Here is a 20189-nt window from a genome sequence, read left to right on the forward strand (position 1 = left end):
ATGAATGCCTGGGGGCGGGGAGCTGCCAGTCATAAGGCATTTGGCCAGGAGTTATATTTTCCATTGGGGGGTGGGGAAGGGGGGAGTTAAAAATTGGAGACAATGATACAGCCTCCTTAATGTCATCCTTTGCCTAGGACCCTTAGCTTGGGCAAGTCTCTCAGATGGTCTCCTAGCCCCCTAGTCTGTTTTAATGGAGAGCAGGGACTCAATTCAGTATGGGACCTTAAGAGGTTTACTATAGCTTTTGTCCTTTTACTTACGTCATTTTAGATATTTTTTCTTTCCTTTTTTTTTTTTTTGGGTGTGTTTGTGTGTGTGTGTGTGTGTGTGTGTGTGTGTTGGGGGCGGAGGAGGCGGAATATGTTTCTTGAAACTGCAATTGCTCAATTATAAAAACGAAATTGTTTTTTTTTTTTCCTGCTGTGGATGTTCATATACAGCTGAGAAGTATATAGGAAAGTAAAAATTTTTTAAAGTTTAGATGACTTGAAACAATCAAGGTTAAGTGCACAATTGAATGGTTTTTTAGTACCTTTAGACAGTGGTGCAGCCATGACCACAGTCCACATTTAGAAAATCTCCCTCACCCTCAAAAGCTTCTTTTTCCTCATTTGGTCGTTGTCTCTCCTATTCCTAGCTCTGGGCCCATTCATCTACGGTCTTTGTCTAAGAATTTCCCTTTTTCAGAAGTTTCATTAAATGGAAACCTACAGTATGTGGTCTTTGTGTCTGGCTGCTTTGACTCACTATAATGTTTTGGAGGTTTGTCCTTACTAGATAATGTATTGGAACTTCTCAGTGGTTTGTTGTTGTTGTTGTTGTTTTTAACTGAGAAGTTCCATTATGTAGTTTCACTGCGTTTTATTTGTCTCTACCAGTTAATAGACATTTAAATTTTTTCCAGTATTTGGCAATTATAAATAATATTGCTGTGAATACTTGATGAGGTGTAGCTAAGGAGTTGAATTGTTGGGCCATATGTCTAGGCTTTTTAAAGAAATTGCCCAGCTAGCCAGGTGCAGTGGTATACATCTGCAATCCCAGTGACTCGGTGGCCCAGGCAGGAGGATCACAAGTTCAAGGCCAGTCTCAGCAACTTAGTGTGAGACGTTGTCTCAAAATAAAAAATTAAAAGGGCTGGGGATGTAGCTCAGTGATGGAGCATCCCTGGGTCCAGTCCCCAGTACCAAAAAAGAGACAGAAAAAAAGAAATTGCCAAACTGTTTTTCAAGGAGGAAATAACATTTATATTCCCACCAGTTTCTCTACATCTTCACCAACATTTGGTAGAGTCCGTCTTTTTTATTATAGCCAGGAAATCATTTGTTGGCCATAGGAAATTGAACCTCTGTGAACCTCACTTTAGAAGAAAGGGGTGTTATTACTTGTCTGTCTTACAGGTTTGCTCTAAACATCAAAGGAGATAGGAATTTATGTGCAAGCACTTTGTATTGCAAAAATGTTACTGGTCATTATGTATGGAAAAGTTTTTAGTTATTAAATTGAACACTCACATATCTGTCTAAGAGAGAGATGAAAACTTGTCCAAGTTTTAATAAAACGTGTGTTAGGCTTAAACACGTTCCACTTGCTTATAAAGGCAATTTTGACTAAATTGTGAGCTTTCTCCATATGTTAGGGTGCCTGTATTGTATATTAAATTATCAGCCTTATTTAACAATGAAAGAATATAATGGTTTGCATGTGGCAGGCAAAGTTTTCTTCCCCACTCAAACTTGGATGATCTGGTAAATGTCTGCCTGTGACTTCAATTTCAGATGCTTGTGGGTGGCCTCTCTTGGACCTGGGCATGTGTGCTCTGTTCTAATAGAATAGAAGTAGAAAGACTGGGGCTCAGAGAAACCGCCAAGAACAATCTGTGCAAAAATATCCAATTTCAGTGGTTTTACTTTGCAATCCTGATTCTGTGAAAATTATGTTTATACACTTTCAAAGAACAAAGACAGTGTTCTGAATGCATTTCCTTTCTTCCTTGTGGAAGACGACTATTTATTATGGACTGGGGGAACTGATCAGTGGGCTCTGGGGTGGAATTCTCATAAAACTTTGTTATCAGCAGCTCTTCACACCTGTGAAAAAGACCTTTGGACGCAGAAGCTGAGGTGTATGTTTGAGTTTGTAGCACTGTGTCAACAAAGGGCTTTTAGTGCTTTCAAAGGAGAAGGTGAAGAGAATCTAATAAGGGAAAAAAACACATGCTGGACTAAGAGTATGTCATGTGTGGCCTCTGGAAGTCGGAAGGTTTATGTGAATCCTGGTGATGATTTGTATTCATTTACTAATATTATATGATAAAATCATAGTTTCATTCTGACTTAATTGACAGTTTTAATGAAGTGGAGAACAGGTGTGTGAAATCCTTTTTGATGGAAATGGTGCTAATGATGGTCAGAATTAAACAGGAAGCTGTGGACCCAGGGTTCTGGGATGGAGGTGCATTGTGAATTATGCTTCATGACTTTAACCTAATGAGTAACAACTCTCACCTCATAAGGCTTTGGGAATTTCCCAAAGTGTGAGAGTGCGTGTGCGCATTTGGAGGTATTTCAAACTTTCAGTGTTTCAGTGAATTAAAAAGAAGATGAATTTAAAAGAAGATGAATGAAGGCATTCAGGAACTTGGAAGTCTTTCTCTAGACAGTTATAGATAATGCGGTTAGGGTATTGAGTGACATTTGAGAGAGTGGCCTCGGCGCTGTCTGAAGTCACTGTTCTCTTTGGAAGCAGCTGTTTGCTAATAAAGAAATTAGGACTGACAGGCAATTTTAAGTGTCATTCTTTCCATGTGTTACCAGCGTCTCAGCCTGAAGCCAGAGTCAGAGGGACGTGACTGGTCAAGGGGAAGTGGGAATTTGGCCCCTGTTGGTATTAATGTGTGTTCTCTAAATAGGCAGCCTGCAGGATTTTAAGTAGAAACACGTATTCATTTTTTATGCTCTTTTAGTGGGGGAATTCCAACCATCTTAGGGAGATGGGTAAAGAACTATGGATGGGGGATGGGGTAAACAACTCAAACTCCCCATAACCCTGGGAATTGAATGTCTGTGGGGAGGAGTGGCTGGTAAAGAATTGGGGTGCTGCGAGAGCCTCTAAACTCACTGAGGAATTAGGTGAGCCAGTTTGTGGGGAAAAGAGTTTTAACCTTGGCACCTCCAGCCCCCTCTGTCTTCTTGGAAATGCTTGCAGAACCTCCTGAGCAAGTGGCCCCTCCTTCTGGGACCCCAGGGTCTAGCTAGGTGGCCACAAATGCTTTCATGGAACTCAAGGTTGACTAATAGGGATCCTGAGTATGACAGCAAACATTTTAGGTCCTTGACTGAGGGAGTTAAACAAGGTCCTTATTGGCACAAGGGAAAGAACTACTAAGTCTAAATTTTATATCTTCTGACATTTTCTTTTTAGGAGGACAGGAGAGAATAGTTATGTGAGAAAACTGTCCAGTCAAGGTGACCTCTTTGTTGTTGTCTTCCAGTTGTTGGCAGATTCACGAATGCATTTTATTTATGAATTATGTGAAGGAGGCAGAGTCAGTGTGATGTGTGAAAAGAGCATGGGATTAGGAATTGGAGAGGCTTGATGTAAGACCTGCCTGGGTCGCTGCTCATTTATCCAGTGGGAAAATTCTTAAAAAATGGAAATGGAATCAGTGCCAAAAAATATGGCCAAAATGCTAAGTTGCAGAAGTTATAATCTTTTGCCCTCAGTGGTGGAATTCTAACAAATTTCATACTGAGTTCTTTAGTCCCTCTTTTGGAGATTTCAATTGACATGTAGATTTTTGTACCCGTGGGGTGGGGTGTCAATGGAATGGTCTGATGTCCTCAAAGGAGACTAGTGTGTGTGATCTGGGAAGACAGGAGCCACCAGAAGGCTCTCAGAGGGGTGTTTTGACCTTGTCAAACCTCCTGTGTGGAGCCCGGCTGCCTGGTTCAGGTTCTATGTCAGTGCTGTTGCTTATTGGTGTTGGGCTAATTACTTTACCTGCGGTCCTTAGTTTCTCCACCTATAAAATGGGAGACATGTACTGGGATGTGTTGAAATCTGGGCTCTGAGCTCCACAGCACAGCTGCTCATAGGGTGCTTGTGAGAGTGGAATTCAGTCATTTAGAAGAATCACTGACACACCGGGAGCACAGGGGCTGCTGTTTTCCTGCTTTCTCTGTCAAGCAGGATTCTTGTCACACTGTGGATAGGAAGGGCTGTGGACCATGCTTTCTGAAGGTTTCTTCTTTTCTTGGGAAGACATTTTCTTTTCAAAAAGATTTTTTTTTAAGCCATGTAGGGTCATGGTAGTTTTGAGAATGATGTTTTGCCATAAAATACAAGCCAAACTCATAGTTAAATGATGTTTGTTTTGCTTACAGGGAACACGGGTCTGGCTGAAGGAAAATGGCCAGCATTTCCCAAGTACTGTAAATTCCTGTGCAGAGGGCGTCGTCGTCTTCCAGACAGACTATGGTCAGGTAAGAGCCAGTTGCTGAGCTTCCACATCTGCTTTGGGTCACCCAAGGGCAATGTGCTCTCCCCTACACCCCCTTCCTCACCTCATACCTTGAAGTTTTGTCTCAGTGATAAGTTAAAATCCCAGAGGACATGTAGAATGTACACATAGTGCCTATAGAGATGAGATACAGTCCCCACAAAGGGAACACACCAAGTGTCCCCACCAGAATACCATCGACATGGTGGCCTATAAACAATAGAAATCTATTTCTTGTGGTTCTAGAGCTAAAGAGTTCAAGATCAAGCACCAGCTGGTTCTGTGTCTGGGGAGAGCCCTGCTCCCAGGTGCATTCTTGCTGTGTCCTTGATGCTGGAAGGGGCAAGGCAGCTCACCCAGGTCTCTTGTATAAAAGCCCAAATCCCATTTCTGAGGACTCCACTGTCACACTCTAATACTCCACAAAGGCTTTACCTTCCAATAGCATGGCATTGGGTGTGGGGGGGTAAGATTTCAACACATGTACTGGGATGATTCAGTCCATAACCCAGAATGAATAATACTGGCAGGTCAGAAAGCAGTGAGGTGGGGGTGCAAAGGAAAGATGCATCCTTCCTGGGCATTCCCCCAGTGACTCACCCCTCCAGCCACACCCCCACATACATACCTGTCAGTCATTCAAATTAGGCTGGATTGATGAGGTTACAAATTTCAAAATCTAATCACTTTATCTCTTAACAGTTCTGCATTAACACAGTAGCTTTTGGAGGGACACTTCATATCCAAATCATAGCAAATGTTCACTTTAAATTTCATTTCACTCTAAAATTTAAAATACTACAGGTTAAAGCTAGGAACACAGAGAATCAAAATGCTCCCTTTAACTCGTAATTATACTTTCTGAAGTATTTGCAGTTGGAAGGAAAAAACGAGCAAATAACATGGCTCTCTCAGTTTGTAGAAAAATATGCATTGGTGGGGGTAAGATTTCAAGACATGTACTGGGATGTGTTGAAATCTGGGCTCTGAGCTCCACAGCACACAGGCTGGACAGCACACATCCTGAAGTTCAAGATTAATTCTTCTTAGTGCGACAGAATTTTGAAAGAGGAGATTTTAAAAAATACCATTGTTCTTCAGAGTACAGATATAGGTAAAAGACCCATCTTTGCCAAAGGGTAAAATTCAAGACAACATTGAACATAGTCTTTTCTGGAATGTTCAGGAGGTGCAGTGGCCATCATTGCATCTTGTAGAACTGAGTAATAAGTTCTAAATTAGGTTTTTCACTTGGAGGGACGGGACTATTATCTTTTTCTATAAAGAGTCTAATATAATTGCTCCAAAATAGCTTAGTGATATCAGTTTATCTAAATCGTATTTGAAGGGTAGTTATTTAATTTACCCTCGTGAACTTCATCAAGGCTCCTCCTCGGTGTGATGACTGCATTTCATTTTCTGTTTGAATTGTCTTTATTTGGGTCTTCCAAAATACTTACTGGTTGGGGATTTAAACCCAAATCTATAAGTAATTGTCCTTCTTCAACCCCTTCTCTTTTCATTTGCAACAAATATAATCAGATTTTATTTTAAAAGTTATTCTTCTCATTTTATTAATCCCTCCAAAAGTCATTAGATCACCCTATTCTATCAAGTTGTCCCCACCCCTAAGAAAGTTCCATTTGTTCAAGCCACACAGGAAACAGTACTAATCACTTGTAATCACAGCTCTTGTTTAAAGCTGGCTCTTACCCTTTTGGTTTGACCTGCTTATTTTGACTTCTTGGAGTCAGTGCTATGGACCTAATTTTATAAAGCCTGAGAATGGTTTAGTTAGTGTGGGGTGACTTTCGTCAGTTTTTGCTGTCCTCACACCCCACTTTCTGCCCTGCCTAGATGCTTTTTTTTTTTCTTTCCTCTTTCTTTTTTGTTTTTCTCTCTGGGCTTTGCCTCTTAGTGACTTGTTGTGGGCAGCCTTTTGACTTCCTCACACTTTTTCACTACACCATCTGTTGTTTCCTGGAGAAATCTCCCTGAGCCTGTCAAAAGCTGGAAGTGGACAGTGGCGGGCAGCCCAGCATGTGTCAGATTTTAGAGCAGACCCTGCCAGTGATCGGGATTTGGAAAACTGAAGCTCAGTGACTTCACCCATAGGTGGGCAGCAGTCAGATCTGACTGGAGGGAAAGTGGCGGGTCCTCACTGTTTTCAGCGGAATGCCTGCTTTCCTAGCAGCCAGGAAGCTGCATTCCAGGCTTCAGGCTCAGCCAGCTGTTGGGTGGAGGCAGCTGCCTGGGTAGAGTGGAGGTAGGAGCATGATCTTACCCACCAACTCTTAGGAGCCTGGAACAGGAAGTGAGTGAGCAGCAGCTGGTGAGGCCCCACAAGGGATGGCAAGCAGGAGAGGCCCCTGGGGCAGCTCCAGCCCTGGGAAGCGCTACTGGGTGATGAACTGTGGGGCGAAGGGGAGACCAGCCGGGAGACAGCATGACTTGTGAAGATGGAGGAAACAGAGTTTGAGGACAACAATTATGATGCCAAAATGGTGTCATGAGGATACAGTGACTCAGAGCCAAACTGTGGGACAAAGAGGACAGTTCCCCTTGATATTATTAATATATTTTATTATATGTGATTTTTTAAAAGTTTATTCTATTCCTTCAGACTGACTTCCCTCCTTCCCTCCCTCCCTCCTTCCTTCCTTCCTTTCTTTCTTTCTTCTTAATAGGAATGACTTACCCATTTTTTTTCTCAAAAGGAAAGAAACATAAGATGTGGGGGGGTTTGGTCCATAATAGCTTCTCAAGGCTTGGATGTCTCCTGTATTTCAGTTGCTGCTTCCAATGAAACCAGCCTATGGATTTCAACCTGTGAAACTGTCATTCTTAGGGTCAAAAAGAGTTGAGCAGTAGTTTGTGCGGTTCAGCCTAACAGCATGTAATGGCTCTCCATTTTAATTTTTGCTTTAGTTTATCTGCTTATGATTTGAATGTAAGATTTTTCTGATGACTTATAGTAAAGTTCAACAAAATAGAAAGTTTTTCGTCATTCCACTCGGGAGGCAAAGCATATGCAAAGGCCTGGCTTTTGAAGTGCCACTGCCTGCCTCAATTCTGCAGCTGTTGGTTCTGTGTGTTTGCTGACAGCTATCATGTTCTTTTTTGGGCTTTTGCTTTTTCTGGCAATTGTATAGTACAGGATCTGCCATGATTGGTCTCTTCTACAAATGTCCAAATTGAAGTTGAGAGGAAAATGAATAAATGTACAGTTTTTGGTCCTTTTTCTTTTTGGTCCTTCTACTGTGTATGTGACTTGTTTACTGTGGTATGTATTTTTATATAGACTTTATATAAAATATAACCATTTTAACAATTTTTTAACCATTTAAACAAATTTTAGGCATGTAAATTAAGTCTGCATATGGTGTTCTGCATCCATCACCCCTATTTCCAAAACATTTGAATCTCCCCAAATAAAAATTTTGAACCCAGTAAGCAGTAACACCCTATTTAACTTATTTTTAAAACTACTTGCCTCTTAGATACTAATTTTTTTTTTTTTTTTTTGGTGCTGTTTTAAAAAAATACTAGCACTTTGGAAATTCTGGTTTGTACCTGTTCTTAAGGAGTAGAAAGAAAGATGGCTTTAGACCCAATGCTGGGTTCCCAGAATAGAGAATCTGATAGTCCAATAGGTCTGCCTAGCACAGCTGCCCACTTGGCCCTGGCCACATGCTCTGCATGTGGGGTTGGGCATTGCTACCCCTATGGGTGGGTGAAGGGCTCTTCTCAATAGGTGAGTGGGCTGTCAAGTCATCCTAAAAGTAGCGACAAATGGGGCACGCAGGTGACAAATGACAGATAATTTTTTTTTCCAACTGGATGTATTTGTCTTCTTTCATTGAAATTTTAGTAGGGTCCCATCTGTTATCCTGGAATCCACATCCCTCAAAACAGTGCAGCTGTATTAAATGGAACACTGAGTTGGGAAGCTCTTGAATTCTATGTGCTTTTCTCACATTTCGCTGTTGCATCCTGGAAATACCCGTTTCTGAGATGGACCTTAAACATCAGCCTGTGGAATTTCTTAGAGTCAGAGGTCTATCCTCAGGGGAATGAACTCCATAGGGACTTGTCTTGCTTTCAAGACTAAGGAAACGGCACTTGTCCAACTTCCTTAGTTTTGAGTTTAAAAAAAAAAAAAAAGTTTTCATACTCTTAAAACCCACGTGGTTCTAACTCTCTAGATGTCTTCCAGGAATGCAGTTTGGCATCTGTGGCTGAAAGATGGAAAGTCAAATGTTTCCATTAATTTTTACCCTGGGATTATAGAAAGAAGAAAAAAGAAAAACTTTGCTTGTTTATTAGTATACTTAGCTCTAGGAAACACATGTCTTTGCTTTCAAAACTGCAGAGCTCTGCATGGGAAGGTCACTTATTGTAACCTGGGAGGAGACTCTTGCTTAAGCAGGCCAATTCTTTGTTGTTCCCTTACCTCCCTGGGAGCCTGGTTCCTGCAGAGATGTGTCTGGTTCCTTGCCTTCATGCAGGGGTAGATGTCTCTAGTTCCCCCATCTTCATTCAGGGGTGAGCACACTGGTAGGACCTTCTCAGGAAGATTTCTCAGTCTCCTCAATGAGCCAGGCCTCAACTTCCTATCACATGTGTTTATTTCAGTCTCCTGGTCAAGTCTCTGAGGATGGACACAACTCATTGCTGGGCCTCTAGTACCTAGGTACAGAGTGTGGCCCATGGAGGCAGTCTCCTGCAAATACTGAATGGATGGAAGTCACCCCATTTGTAATCACCTTGAAGCCAAACAAATCATTAGAATGCTGTGTATTCTGTTAAGACTATTATCACATGACTTTTTTTGTTTGTTTGGTTTTTGTTTTGCTACTGGGGATTTAACTTAGGAGCAATTTACCACTGAGCCATGTCCCCAACCTTTTTTTATTTTTTATTTTGAGACAGGATCTTAGTAAGTCACTTAGGACCTCACTAAATTGCTGAAGCTGGCCTTGGACTTATGATCCTCTTGTCTCAGCCTCCTGAGCTGTTGGGATTACAGGTGTGCACCACTGTGCCCAGCTGTCATTTTAATGAAGAAGTTATAAGCCTTTTTTTTTTTTTTTTTTTTTTTTGAGACAGAGTCTCTGTTACCCAGGCTGGTCTTGAATTTTGGTGCTCAAGCAGTTCTCCCACCTCAATCTGCTGAGTGCTCAGGGACATTAGGCCAGAAATTATAAATCCTAAAGGACCACAGGTGGTTGAAGGAAGTGCCACATACACAAGCATCATGGTGGAATTTCACTGTATTATTTCTACCCAAGAAGTGGATAAGCCACCTATAGACCATAGGATCAGAATGAAATAAAGATAAGGAAGAGTGGCTTTTTCAAGGGAATTATTTCATTTGATAGACTTCTGAAAGAGATAAATTGCATTTCTGTTTCCTGGGGGGAGGGAGTAGATGTTGAGAGTTCAATTCAAATTCTTTTCTCAGAGTTTGGCATTTCAAACCTAAGATTGCATTTCCATAATCGTTTATGGTGACAAACACTATCAGCTGGGTTTGTGTTCTGAGGAATGTGAACTAAACAAACGTCATAGACCTTCACTTGCCAAGGCCACCCCACTGCTGGGATCTGCCATATTTTTAGTACCACCCCACAAACCATTGAAAAGGCCTCCCTAGTTTCTGTGAACTGTTTCCCTGCTGCTTTAAGTTAATCCAGCTTAAGTGGATTTAGAAGCCAGCTTACTCCTGAACCTTTTTTTCTAGAACTTGGCGTTTGTCTTCCTACCCCAGCCACTTTGGACTGAGCAGCTGGGCCCTCCCTGACTGTCCTCCCCACGGGTGGAGAAGGGATTGAATCTGTGATAGCAGTATTTACTGGCCCCAGTGAGGCTCCTGCTGATTACACACACATAAAAGAGAGAGCAGATGGCCTTTACTGTGGGTCATGACCCTCTTTGGCTTCCTGTCCTCCTTTGGGGCCACTTGTTGATTTTCTGCCTGACGGATCTTCCTGGATCTTGACCCCCATTTCCTCCTGGAATCCACTGAGTGTGCCTCTTCTTCCCAGCACTTGGGCTTGGCCTGCCTGTGCCACTCATCTCTGGTTGACTTTCAGATTCCAGGCTCAGCTTCTGGGTAGCTCAGCCCATTTGTTCCTGGACAAGCCTGTGGTACATCCACATCTATCCTGCAAGCAGGATATTTCCCTTTGCGAATGTCTGAGCATAAGGAGAAGGGTTGATGTCTGGGGCCACAGGCCTCCATTGTTGCTTGCAATTTGGGGGTTAGCTTCGCAAATTAAATTTCCTTGTATTTGAAGGCAAATTGGGTACTATCTTGCGTTCTTGTACCCATGAATGCTGAAAATAATTAAAGCTAGACACTTAAGCTCAGACCAGGCTGGAATTTATGACTAGAAGAAATGAAACAGCTGATTAAATCAAACTCGATCCTTTTATTTTGAATATTTATAAATATACCTTTCTTATAAATATCTTTTAGTGAGAAATGTGTGCAAAGACCTCATTTAGAAACAAAACAATTCAGAAATTATGTGAATTAGACGTAGTATCATTTAATGTTGGGTGGAATTTCAGTGGAAAAAGCAGAGGCAATTTGTTAAATTTGGGCGTTTGTCTGTGAATGGGTTGCATTCCTTTCCAAAAATTCATTTATAGGCCTGGTATTTGGAACAAGTTTTTCGAAGACTTAGTGATGTTCATGGTGAGCTGATTACCCAGCCCACCAACAAAGACCTGTTCAGGCATCTGCAGTGCCCCAGAGCCAGGGTGATGCTCAAGCCCGCCATTGCTCAACTCTGACTTTAAAGAAGTGTTCAGGGTTCCATTCCAGGACACAGCCATGACATTGGGGACTCCCAGTCTTCCTGTGATCCCCTCGCTGGTGAGCAGGGGTAAAGGAGCTCCCTAGTTCTTAGCCATGTCTTCCTGGTGATCGGTGAGGGCAAGGCCTCATCAGGGTCTACTTTCAGGTGGGTGAATCCAGGCAAGAGGATGCTGTACCCGCTGACATCTTTCTAGCAGGATCACACCAGTGCGTTCCAATCTGTTAGTCCTGTTTAATTCTCTCAGCTTCCCTATGAGGAAGGCATAGGTAGCCATATGTAAGGATATGGATATCGATCCTCAGTAGGGTAGTAGTCCAAGGGTCCATACTTGTCTGTTGTCTGTTTGCATCCAGAGTTGATCATCTTCCTACACAGAGGAATGTGACGTAAGAGAGCATGAGACTGGGGAGGAGGTTGGTGGCTATGGACTATCGTTGCTCTGTTATCTTTCCCTCTCTTTGTAGGCTCCAGGGACTTATTCTAGCTGACTTTTGTTTGTGATGACCTTTATGCTTTCTTTTCAAGATGGCAGGATCCCATGCCATCTTCCCTGTTTTGTTTATTGCTCTGGGAAGATAGAAGGGTTCCATTTCCCCTCAGTGTTTCACGGTCTTGTGTTCATAGCAGCTTCCATGCTGCTTCCCCAATAGAGTGGTTTTCAGCCCTGATTGCATATTCTAGTGCACTGGAAAGCTTTTGTAGGGAGCCTTGGCCCTGCAAAAATGATGAAACTGGCATCAGAACTGGGTGGTTTTTTGGTTTTTGTTTTGTACCAGAGGTGTTTAACCACTGAGCCACACCTCAGCCCCCTTTTTAATATTTTATTTAGAGACCCTGTCACTGAGTTGCTTAGGGCCTCACTAAGTTGCTGAGGCTGGCTTTGAACTCACAATTCTCCTGCCTCAGTCTCCGAGCTTCTGGAATTACAGGTGTGCACCACCCAGCCCAGCTCAGGGTATGCTTTTATAAAGCATCCAACATTCTGTATAATGAGCAGCCAGGTTCTGAACTGAACTGAATGAGTTATCATTGACTGAAAGACTGTTATCTCAAAATATTACTTTAAAAATTGAAAAAAGCATAATTTTTGCAGTTGGGACTCAGATGGCACTGGTGTTACCTGTGATGCTCAACAACTAGGCCTTAGGTTTTCCCAGATAGTTCCTTTACTGAACTTCTTAAATTGTGTGTTAGCTTTTGTTCACTGTGACCAAAATACATGACAACAACCATTAGAGGAAGAAAGATGGATTTTGACTCATTGTTTCAAAGTTCGAATCTGTGGTTGGCCGGCTGCATTGTCTTGGGCCTGAGTTGAGACAGAGCATCATGGTGGAAGGAAGCAGTGTTCGTGGCGGCCAGGAAGCAGAGAAAGACTTTCTAGCTCTGAACTGTGGGGAGTACATTCATATTGTTTCTGAGCCACCCAGATCATGGCAGTGGATTCTAGCAGCCTCAACGCCAAGGCTGACTTGCTTCTCCCACTTCCCTCTAGTGTTCTCCTGCCCTACATGGAGAGTCTCCTTCCTGGGCTGGTTGAGAACACAGGGTGAAGAGGGGTGGGTAAACGGGTAGCAGCTGTGGCATTAGAGAGAGAAGGAGGCATATGTCCAGTGGACTAGCTGGTAACTTCTATTTAGGAATGTATGCTACTTAGAACTGTAGTCAAAGTGTGAATTCTAGCTTTTATTTCAAACTCTCTGATTAGGTAGGGTACTTGTGACAGATCGAACTTTCTAAGGTAACAGAAATGCTTAGTGTGTTGCTGTATGTGATTCATCAGGGCTGTATGTAACTGAATGCAGATTAAACCCCATATTTCAAAGAAGTAGCATCTAGCTGTTTTGAAGACAGCTGTTTATATTGAAACAACATGTGTCATGAAGACGTGACGAAACTCAGTATTTGTGTAATTACTCCTGTGTTTAAGTGAACAGGAGCAGTGGACCACAGCCCTTGCATGCAGCCTGGTTTTTTATGGCCTACAAGCCAAGAATGGTTTTTACATTTTCAAATGTTTGGGAAAAGTCAAAAGAAGAATATTTATGACACATGAAGATTATATGAAACTCCAGTTTAGTAGAGTCACATTGGGATACAGCTGTTCCCATGGCTTGGCCTGTTGTCTGTGAGTGCATTCATGCGACAACAGTGTGGTTGAGGCACAGCGCCCGCAGTACAGACCATCTGCTGCTGTGCAGAAAATGTTTGCTGTCCCTGATCTAAAGGATCACTTTCCCCAGTTGCTTCTGATAGGATATTTAGTGCTGTCTTACAGTGGTCCCCAGTCCTGGCTGTACACTGGACTCATTTGGAGAACTAATAAATGAGGTTTCTGGGCCTCACCCCAGGGTACAGCTTCCCTGGATGTGAGTTCAGGAATCTTTCCACATCCAGCTCAACCAGCCAGTCTGAGGCAATGCTGTGAACTCTCATGACTTGCTAGTAGAACATTCATTGTTAAGCCCCCTCATTTTGTTTTCCCTGTGAGTGGAAATGCCTAAGATGGTCAAAGCAGGAAGGTAAAGATAGGAAAAACCCAATTTTCATTTTCTTGCCACACATGGCTGTGGCTTTCAAAATTGAGCAGGCACTGGCATCCCCTGGAAGACTTGTTAAACCTCTGAATCCTGGGCTTCACCCTAGAGTTCCTGATTCAGCCAGAGTCTCAGGTGGAGCCTGAACATTTGCATTTCTGATGGGCTCCCAGGAGCTGTGGATGCTGCTGGTCTGGAAGCCATGCTTTGAAAGCACATTTGTAGGGCTTGGCAGCCTGTATTTTTTTTTTTAATCCGTGTTCTAAATAAAAGCATCTGATACACCATCTTCCTCCCAAAGCACGTTCTTTAAAAACACAGATGGTCACTCACATAGGCCAAGTTACCTTTTTTTTGACTGCTGCAGCCATAAAGGAACCAGTGTTGTGTCAGAAACAAGACGGAGTCTGGAGATCTTAGTCTTAAACACTAACACCTGTCAGTGGTTTAGTCTATAACTCGGTGGGTTTTTCTGGGATGGTTTAATGGAGAGCTGCTCTCAGGCACAGCAAAAAGGTAGAAGCCCATGTGCTGTGTATTAATTCCAGCCCAACACATTTCCAGGGATGGTCTAGGCCTTCTTGGAGTATTTTATAAAGCAAGTCGATTGTGCTTATACACATCCAGTATAAATCTTGCCCTAAAGCTTATTATTAACATGAAGAGTGGCTCTATTATTAACTCACCATTTGCCTTGCTAGGAACTACATATTCCTTGTTTTCAAAGCCAGGTGCTACAGCCTGAGGAGAGTGTTTCTCTATTTTGAAGCTGCTGTAGAGCTCCTGAGCTTTCCATGGATGGATTTCTGTCTAGTACATTCTTTTCTCCCATTGTTCCTATCAGCTAGCATCAAAGAACAGCAGGCCAGTAACCAGAAAAAAGCTAGGACTAGGTGAGGCATTCCCTAGGGTAGGAAATGTAAAAGACACTGGCTCAGAGTCATGCATGACCCCCCAGAGTGGGTTCATCCCAGCCATCTTGTCTCACCTGGTCCCTGCCCCATCAGAACTTAGGAGCAAGACTCCCTAGTTCAAGAGAGCCCCTCTGTAGGATCAGACTCAGCTCTTGTTTTGCTCTAATGGTTCATCAATGACTTTAAACTATTCTAAGGAATTACTCTATTTGAAGAGTTCTTTCTTCAGAGATTCTGCATAAATCTTGGTCCATACATTTCCAAAATTGTTTAAGATGAAATGGCTGAAATATACTTTGCAGTGGGTGAGATATTTTGATTATTCCAATGTATTTTTGAGGGACAAAAGCATCCTCAAAGGGTTTTCTAGATGAAGACTTTATAAAAGGTCTTGTGCAATCTCATATAATACTTTAATATTACATTTATAAATTCAGCACATGGCCTGTATTAGAAGCTTCAAATGCAGTGGCTTCATTTCAGAGGGTAAAGTCAGTCTTTAATATAGCTGCTGTTTGGGTGTTCCAAATGGTTCTTGGAGTAATTTTGAAATAATTAATAGTATTCCTGAGTCTTCTAGTGAGGGTAACAGGGTAGCTCACCCTTGAGAATTCAGCAAGTATTTCATTCTCCTGGAATGATCCTCTGTTCTGAAATGGATCCATCTTCCTGCCATGTCAGAGTTCACAGTGTCTAACTCCAAGCATCTGCTTTTGCTCTTGCAAACAGAGCTAATGACAGATGTTAACTGGCTGAGTCCAGAGACAGTCATTCCTGTGACAATGGCTTGGAACATATGCTGTCCCCAGTTTCAGGAAGCTTTTGTAACAAAGGACTCAAAAGAGACCACGCCTCCAGGGAATGTTGCCAGCATGCCTTTGTAAAGGATAAATCCTGTCCGATTAACCTAATTTCCTTCCCCAAGCAGTGTAGACTAGGGAGGTTGAAATTGCAGTGATTTTAACTTTAGCTTTATTTTTAAAGTGATATAAAGTATATTTAAAGTTAAAATTTGAACATAGCTCATTTAAAATGTTTATTCTTCTGTCTTACTATGCTTCATCAAAGAACTTTAACTTGCCTCGGAAAATAGTATGGTGTTCCTTATAGACATTGCTGGAGGGGGCAATAGTCAGCATCCAAAACCCCACACTTATTTTGGACGTCACCTGTTTGTGACATTTTTGCAATGATGTAAATATGATATAAAATGATTCTTCCTTATGAGAAGAGTATTCATTACATTCAGAGTATCCATTATTGGCTCATTGCTCTCTTTGATGGAAATTTTAAAATAGTTCATAGATGTTCCTGGAGCAAATGTTAAAAGAGCAATAGTGGTGGGCTGGGGATGTGGCTCAAGCGGTAGCGCGCTCGCCTGGAATGCGTGCGGCCCGGGTTCGATCCTCAGCACCACATACAAACAAAGATGTTGTGTCCACCGAAAACTAAAAAATAAATATTAAAATTCTCTCTCTCTCTCTCTCTCAAAAAAAAAAAAAAAAAAGAGCAATAGTGGCTAAAGCCACTTTTTAGCACTTAGGATTCCATTAGTTAAAAACTTCCTTTCATAAAACTTTTTTTCATAAGTTGGAACTGTGGTATGAAATGAAAAGTTGTTTTTTTTTTTTTTAATTTAAGCATTTTTTTTTTTTTTGCAGTATAACTCATATCCCATGTAATTCATCCACTTCATATGTACAGTTCAGTGGCTTTTAGTGTATTCAAAGAATCGTGTAGTAATCACTACAGTAAAGTTTTGGATATTTTCATTACTCAAAAAATAAGTTCTATACCCCTAGACTGTCATCCCCAGCCTTCCCAGTATCATCCCTCCAGACCTAGGCAGCTGTCTTCCACAGCTCTGCCTGTTCTTGATATTTCATTGAGTAGAATCATGCAGTGTGTGAACTTTTAGAGCAGGGAGTATAATCCACTGGTGGAGCACTTGCCTGGTATACTTACAGCCCTGAGTTTGATCCCTAGCAAAAAAAGAAGAAAATATACCTTGCAATATGAGATTTTTGTGTGTGTGTGGCTACTCTGAGTAGTCCTAATGTTTTCAAGCATCACTCGTCTTACAGCCTGTACCAGTTCCTTATTCCTTTTTTACTGCTCAATAATATCCCATTGTATGGATATGCAACATTTTATTTAAAAGAAATAGTCTTTTAAACATAAGAAAAAAAATGAACATGGAAGAATGGTTAGGCCTACATATATAGCCAATTCTTGTGGGCTTCATAATGGGTCCCATTTTAATATTTCTGAAAGTAAGGATATCTTGATTGTACAAATTTAAAATCACCATTTCCCTTAAGAACAGAGGAAAATAGACACATTTTTTCATAGTTCTGAGAAAACTGATAGATGAGTAAGTCTTAAGAAATGGTCTCCATAGAAGAAGCCCAGAAAATGGGTATTAAGTCAGGAAGAGGTTTGGGGTTCATTAAAGAGGTCTGATGTATTCTCTTACGTGAAGAGTGTGTAGCTGCTACTGTCTCCCCCAGGATGAATGGATGTCATCCTGGATAAGAGGTAGCACAGAGGAGGCACTGATGCTGAGGATCAAGTACAGAGGACAGCTCCACACAGCAGATGGGTGACAGCCTTTGAAAATAGACAGCTCTCTTCTGTCTGGGAAATTAGTCATGCCATAGGTATACCCCCGAAGGTTGCCAGGGACCATTTCCCTCCTGCTCTTGTGCCCAAGCAGGTGAGAGATTGTCAGGGAAGCTTCCTGTACGGGGAAGACTGTTATGATCTTGACCTCAGAGGGATACACAGTGACCACTGCAGGTTGCTTGGACATTTACCTGGGAACACTGCAGAGTGGAACAATTTTTAAAGAGAAGGTAGAGCTTTAAGAAGAGAATGACATGATAAGATCCTTGTCTGATAATATTTTTATTTTTTTTACAATGGACTCTTGAGGTTTTCTTTTCTGTGGTGCTAGCGCTGGCTTATGTCAGGTGTAGGGCAGCGTCATTTCTATTTCATTTCTCGTCCCACCCTCACTGGTCTCCAGGAGCAGAGTTTACTGCTCTTACACCTCGGCTCCTGGACAGCTGCTTGGCAAGGGCTTTCCAGGAATTCCTGGAAGAAAGTCCTAGGAGGTTTACGGGTCATTTTAATTCAAGCTTTTATTTATTGGCTATTTGTTAAACTCAGGGATTTGAGGAGGAAAAGACTTTCCAGATCATTTAATTTGTCTGTGTTATTTTACGTGTAACCAGACTTGGAGCAGAGAACGTTAATCAAGGTCACGTGAGAGAAAAATGGAAGAATTGGGAGGAAAGACAGCTTCTCATGGATGGACGGACCTCATTCAGTGTTAGCAGGCCACCTCTGTTTGAGGGAGAAGTCTTTTTTGAGTACCAGTTAGTTTTTTGGTACATGGTGCATGGTAAACTCTTCCGAATGAGTGCATTTAGGATAAAAATTAAAAATGACAACCTGACTGATAAACGAGTTAATTTACATATTCACAGAGACGACTTTTCCTAAACACCCATGATAAAGCCGGTGTACATAGACAGCAGTAGACATCACAGATGACCTAGACTCTGTACTTTTGTTAAGTGACTTTAAAAACCAGTGCTTTCAATTGTCTTACCCACTTAATCTACCTAAAGTTATATATAGGTTTTGTTTTCATTGGGTTTTTCAGTGTATCTGTCCATCCATCATCCATTCCTCCTAACTGGTAATCAGCAAATTTTCCTGATTTCTTCAACTAAATTAACTAGTTAAATCACACATTTACATACAAATTGAAACTATTTTTAAAATTTGCATTGTTTGGTGTAATTTTCCATTATACCAAACTAAAGAGAAACAACAGTCATGGGTTTTGGAAATCTGAAGTCTCCAAAGGTCCCTGTCCCCACTTTACCCCTTAGCACCAAAATGAGATCCTGTGTTGGAAGTGTTTCCTGAGCCTGCCAGGCACAGAATTCTCCACAGCTCATAACATAGTTTCTTTAGATTCACTTTGTTCTGAATCTCATGACAAGCACATGACTTAAAATGTCACTTATAAACACCTGTGGACACCCCCTCTCTGTTGCACCAACAGAAGCAGTTTCAGGATCCGTCATTCCAGGAACCTGACTTGCCAACTATGAACTGAAGCTTAGTACGTGGGGTCGGGATTCCTAGGCCACTGCTCTAGGTTTACTTGTAACTTTTTTTTGTATTTATTTTTTAGTTATAGACGGATACAATGTCTTTATTTTACTTTATGTGTTGCTGAGGATTGAACCTGGTGCCTCACACATGCTAGGTGAGCGCTCTACCTTTGAGCCACAACCCCAGCCCCTGTAACTTTTTCTTAAAAAGCATAAACTCATGCAGGGGAAGAGCAATGACAACAAAAATCACCAGGACACCAGTGGCCACTTTTTAAATTCTTCCAAGTTCAGAAATGTAAAATGGACCCTGGGGTAGGAATGAAGTTTTTATGCCTTCTGCTGTCTAGTACTAAAGCCATTTTATATGACAGGAAAAACCCAGGTGAAACATTTGCTTTCCACCCACCCAAACTTTTCAGAGGACCCCCTTAAGGCATCTGAATGGACGTCACTCCAGCTCACTTATGTAGGTCCTTTCTTCTGCTGTTTCTCCCTGCCAGTGTCCATTTCAGATCTTGTTCTCTTTAACTAAGAATTTTTTTTTCTATCAAAAATTATTTTTAAAAATATGTCAACAGCTGGAGGTTGGTCTGTTGGATTTGTATATGAAGCCTAAAAAATAAGAAACAATGAATGAATGTAGGTGCTCTCTCATGAAGACAGTTTTCCTGGACTATCAGAGGAGACTGATTATTAGTGATATTAGTATAGACCAATTAATTTTTTACTTATCTAAAAGTATTCCTTTGTCTCATTGATTCTGGGTCTACCACTGCCACAAGGATAGACTTGCTAAATAAATAGTTCAGTGTCACTTTTTTTTTTGGGGGGGGGGTGGGCAGTGCCAGGAGATTGAACCCGAGGGCTTCATGCAAGCACTGAGCTACACTCCCAGCTCTGAATAAATAGTTTAAATGTCAGCCTTCTCAGTTACTTTGTGTGAAGAAAATCTAAGCCATCTGGGCTTTTCGTGCTTTTATTACACTGGCTCTAGAGACAGAGCAAAACGGCTTTTGTTTTTGGGTCAAAGCAGATGTATGCAGCATGCCATCTTAATTTCTTTTGTATGTGTTGGCATGTATTTTAGCTACTTTGAAATGTTGAAAAGATTTCAAACCAAGCTGGGAAAGGACAAAAAGAAATCATTTTTTTCATGACTAAGTTTACTAGTTGAAATATTTTGTGAACAAGTATCCTCTGAAATAAGAACATTTATTTAACACCATTTGGATGTTTCTCCAAATTTGCTGTTAATCTGGTCTTTTGGCCAGATG

General features: G+C 41.5%; 1 protein-coding gene across 1 annotated transcript in view; it reads left to right on the forward strand.

Annotated features, from left to right (window-relative positions):
- Window positions 1-20189, forward strand: part of Myo10 (myosin X) — a 204821-nt gene that overhangs the window by 39176 nt on the left and 145456 nt on the right. The window contains exon 2 of the mRNA XM_046456288.2: window positions 4389-4487. Coding sequence (XP_046312244.1) covers window positions 4389-4487 — 99 coding nt within the window. The remainder of the gene's footprint in view (window positions 1-4388; window positions 4488-20189) is intronic.

Source organism: Marmota monax, unplaced genomic scaffold (genome assembly GCF_021218885.2).
Source record: "Marmota monax isolate L192 unplaced genomic scaffold, Marmota_monax_Labrador192_F-V1.1 WCK01_AAM20220418_F8-fsc00037, whole genome shotgun sequence".
Lineage (NCBI taxonomy): Eukaryota > Metazoa > Chordata > Mammalia > Rodentia > Sciuridae > Marmota > Marmota monax.